This window comes from Priapulus caudatus, unplaced genomic scaffold (assembly GCF_000485595.1).
Source record: "Priapulus caudatus unplaced genomic scaffold, Priapulus_caudatus-5.0.1 Scaffold10, whole genome shotgun sequence".
NCBI lineage: Eukaryota > Metazoa > Priapulida > Priapulimorpha > Priapulimorphida > Priapulidae > Priapulus > Priapulus caudatus.
The window spans coordinates 555,421-559,608 of NW_014577071.1; the positions used below are offsets into that span (position 1 = coordinate 555,421).

The window sequence follows — 4,188 nt, forward strand, 5'->3', positions numbered from 1 at the left end:
TCATTTCAGGTCCGCATTTGCCCGTTGATATGGAAGTAGAAATAGCGTCATTTGACACGATATCCGAAGTCAATATGGTATGTCGATATTGCTAAAGCATGTCAATTGTTGTCTCAGCAATACTCACGAAATGCGTTCATTTTAAATAACTTATAAGAGAATTTGCAATTTAAATCTTTCTGAGAGTATTAGGAGATTTTTAGCTACTGCACGAAAACGCATGGCTGGTGTTGCTGATTAGCAATTGTTGCTTTTGTTATTTTTATTGTTTGTTTGTTATTGTTCTTGGTGGTAGTAATGTGTGGAAGGGATGATGATGATGATGATGATGATGATGATGATGATGATGATGATGATGATGATGATGATCATGATGGTATTACTAGTTATGTTTGTACATTACGGTTATATATAACAACTAGTAATAATTAGTATTTGCCACAGTAAATGTAATATACAACATGCGTACACATACGCACCTATACCTTTATAGTAAACGTGAAAACCATATACCGGCATATACCAAATACCCTCCCGGAAAAAACCGCCACGTGTGCCACATTTCACGAAACGGAATTCACTTTGATGTTGCGCCATTCGATCTGCGCCACGTTGCGTTTCATCTATTGCCGCCATTACAGCGTGCGCTTTCATTAACCGCAGCGAAGTGTATAGCGCGCAGGAAACGCGTGTTGCGGTCGTGAGTGAACGAGTTTCAGTTACCGTACGTCAATGGGTCCGCTTGTTGGCGACACCGATGCGCTCGCTTGGGCGGCAACGTTCCCACTTCATGTGTGTCGCGTGAATAATTAACATCGCTGAATGAAGACACCATACACTGGGGCAGCAGCGGCACACATACACGTGTTACACGGCGACGTTCGATTCGCTTCACGCAATTGCGCGCGCGTTGCGATCCACGAGCGAGATGATGACGTCGATTCTTAGACTGACACCGTGAGTCTTTAATCCACGTGCGAGCTTAGCCGCGTGGAGTTAAAAGGAGCCAGTCTATTCTAAGCGCTAACATTATGTCCTGATTGTGTGCCTAATAACGCGTCATGTCATTTCCAATACGCGGAGTGCTTTGCACGGCGAAACGCGAATCATTATCGATGAATGGGGCGATGGTGCAGACGATCGCTTCGCATTGCCGATCGTTTTCCTTACATTTCGCGCCGAGACGAATTCGTGAAGTTATCGCTTGCGTTTGGAGAGAGAACCCCCCGCGTCGCCCGCCAGTATAATGACGGCCATCTTTCGCGGTTATTGTAAGAACCGGAAAGGAACGACCGAACGGAGTCACTGCCAATAAAGGGTAGTGGAAGATGATATCTAGCGTTCGTTGCGAATCGTCACGATGCTGGTCGTATCTCCCTCACCACGATTGATAGAGATTGTTTTAGTTGATTTATGAATTTTTAAGTGTTAACTGAATTTTATCAAATAAGAACCTGTTTCCAATTTGCAGCTAAAACAGGTTCTTATGTCAAGGAGGTCTAAATGGAAAATCGTAGCCTACCAGGTTCTTAATCACTAGGTTCTTATACGCGGGGTTTTGCTGTATTATATGACACCCGTGAATAGAGAAAGAAACCACTGTTTAACATTAACACGTCCTCTGCTTTTCATTACTACATTATAACACACAATACTATGTCACGTTGAAATTAAAATCTAAATATTATCTGAATAAGAAAGCGTAAGATGTAATACTGAGCACTGTATTTTATCGTTGATGTGGTACAATAAGCCAGACTAGCCCAACTATGTCTTCGTGAAAAATTGTAGAATGAATATCGAGCACGAAGTTGTTTTAAAATCATGGGTTCAATATTTTTCTAATAATCACCGAACGGTTAAAAATAGCACTGTATATTATTTTTACTGGAAGCAACAGCCTTACAGCGATAAACGTATCAAACGACGTTATCTACAATCTAAACGACTTCGATCATCCTAAAAATCATTATCATCATCAACATTTTCATCGTCGTCATCTCTTCATCGTAATATTTGCCGCGTCTGTCGGCCGTTATTATGCTAAGTAAGATCATTTAACATTCGTAATTCCAAAAGCCTCTTAACTTCGCGAAATCCCCCGGGGTTTGCACCCGAAGTGGATGAAGGGCCGGAACAACAGTAAAACTAATGTATTATAATAGGTCTCGTAGCGTGTTTAATAATTGCACGTTCCGTGAAGATTAACTAAATTGTGGCCAAATGGAATTCAAATGGACTCAATTGAAACCAATGGCAACGGCAACCTAAGGCATCTAAAAATCGTTATCGGAAAATGGAATAGTCGGTGGAAACCACAAGGCATTTACCACATAGTGGGTATCAAATATATGTCGGACTAACTCGGCGCACTGCACTTTAAGTTCGGCATGAGCATTGAATAAGGCGGTAAGATGTTTTTACCCTGTAGGTGAACTGCAATTAGTAAAGAATCGAATAAATACCGTTCGCTAATGAAGCCTTTATTGGATATCGGACGCAGACTGCGTAACCCGGTATGAAATTAGCCCTCACCACAGCAGATTGCATATTACGTTGACAGACAAAATTTCAAGAGCTGCCTTGTGTGTGAAATATGTAGTATATTTGTCGGTGTTGCAGCGAAGTGAGAACTGCTGCGACGTCGACAAATGTAGGTCGTCCTCATGAGAATGCTCCTTGGCTACACCTGCGCATTCGACCTTCAAGCCGCTACTTCCTCCTATCAGACCTCTCCCGCGAGCTTACTATAGCTGAAGGAGTCGTTGTCGTATATGTACCCGAATATAGTACCCGAAGTGTCGGCGAGTATGTCGCCTACGCCTACTCCCTAACCCTAACCCTAACCCTAACCCTAACCGTAACCCCTACACCCTAACCCTAACCATATCAAATAGTTACCTCGGGCACATATTATACGCCATTATACGACAACGATCCTTCGCGCCTTACTATACCGCAAACTAGCTCTAGCTACACCGGTATAGAGCTAACCGCACACATGCTACCCTGGATAGCTGTTATATACCACTTACTTCTTATCCTCACGGTCTACGCCCACACAGACCCAGCTATACGCATGTAGAAATGCAGACTAGGTGAGCCAAGCACATGTACCTTGATGCCAAGCACAACACGTGTTCAGAAAATAGCCTATAGGTTCCACGGAAATCAGTGTCTGACTGTATATTTTGCTGCGATGCATCGTTCACATAGGCCTACGCTCGGCTTGGTCAATTAAACTGACCGTTCTATCTATTTCCAATACGTCTCAACTCTCTGCACAGGTCCTCTCTGCACAGACGCGTTTGTAAATTAGATCCACGCTCGGTATCCAACGGTAGATGAAGGCAGATTAAAAGAAATCATTCATATAAAGCCATCTGGAATAATCCATATTTGGATACATTTGATAAGACAATTTATGATTGTATTTTTACAGGGGAGCAGTTTTACCGGCTTTATTATGGGCGCGATACAGTAAAAACCCGCGTAAGAACCTGCATTTTCCAAGTTAGCCTAAAAATATTCTTATATAATTGGCGTTTACTAGGAAATTAGGCTATTTAGCTTCTTAAAATAATAGATTCTTATTTTCTTAAGAAAAAAAGATGCTTGTTACTGGTAGAATATTGGTGCGGCCTATTGTTTATATAAGATATGCATATAATTAGGCCTATGTCTAAATGACTGCAATCTAGACAAACCCTATTCTAGGTTATCTTATTTATTTTTACTTTTATACCTAATAAACATCAACAAAACAAAACTAGATTTTTATATATATATATTTACATAATATTAATTTATATTTATATTTACTTATATTTACTTATACAGTATCTATATGTGAAGTGAAATTGCAAGAGATTTGGCTCATTTTCATTGCTTGATAGAGATTGTTTTAGTTGATTTATGAATTTTTAAGTGTTAACTGAATTTTATCAAATAAGAACCTGGTTTCAATTTGCAGCTAAAACAGGTTTCTTATGTCAAGGGGGGCTAAATGGGAAAATCGTAGCCTACCAGGTTCTTAATCACTGGTTCTTATACGCGGGGTTGCCTGTATTATATGACACCCGTGGAATAGAGAAAGTAACCACTGTTTAACATTAACACGTCCTCTGCTTTTTATTTACTACATTATAACACACCAATTCTATAGTCACGTTGGAAATTAAAATCTAA

General features: G+C 40.4%; 1 protein-coding gene across 2 annotated transcripts in view; it reads left to right on the forward strand.

Moving 5' to 3' along the window:
* Positions 1-4,188, forward strand: part of LOC106807215 (gamma-aminobutyric acid receptor subunit beta-like) — a 64,516-nt gene that overhangs the window by 21,942 nt on the left and 38,386 nt on the right. For both annotated transcript variants that reach the window (XM_014809512.1, XM_014809504.1), the window contains exon 3: positions 10-77. In XM_014809512.1, the coding sequence (XP_014664998.1) occupies positions 10-77 (68 nt within the window). The remainder of the gene's footprint in view (positions 1-9; positions 78-4,188) is intronic.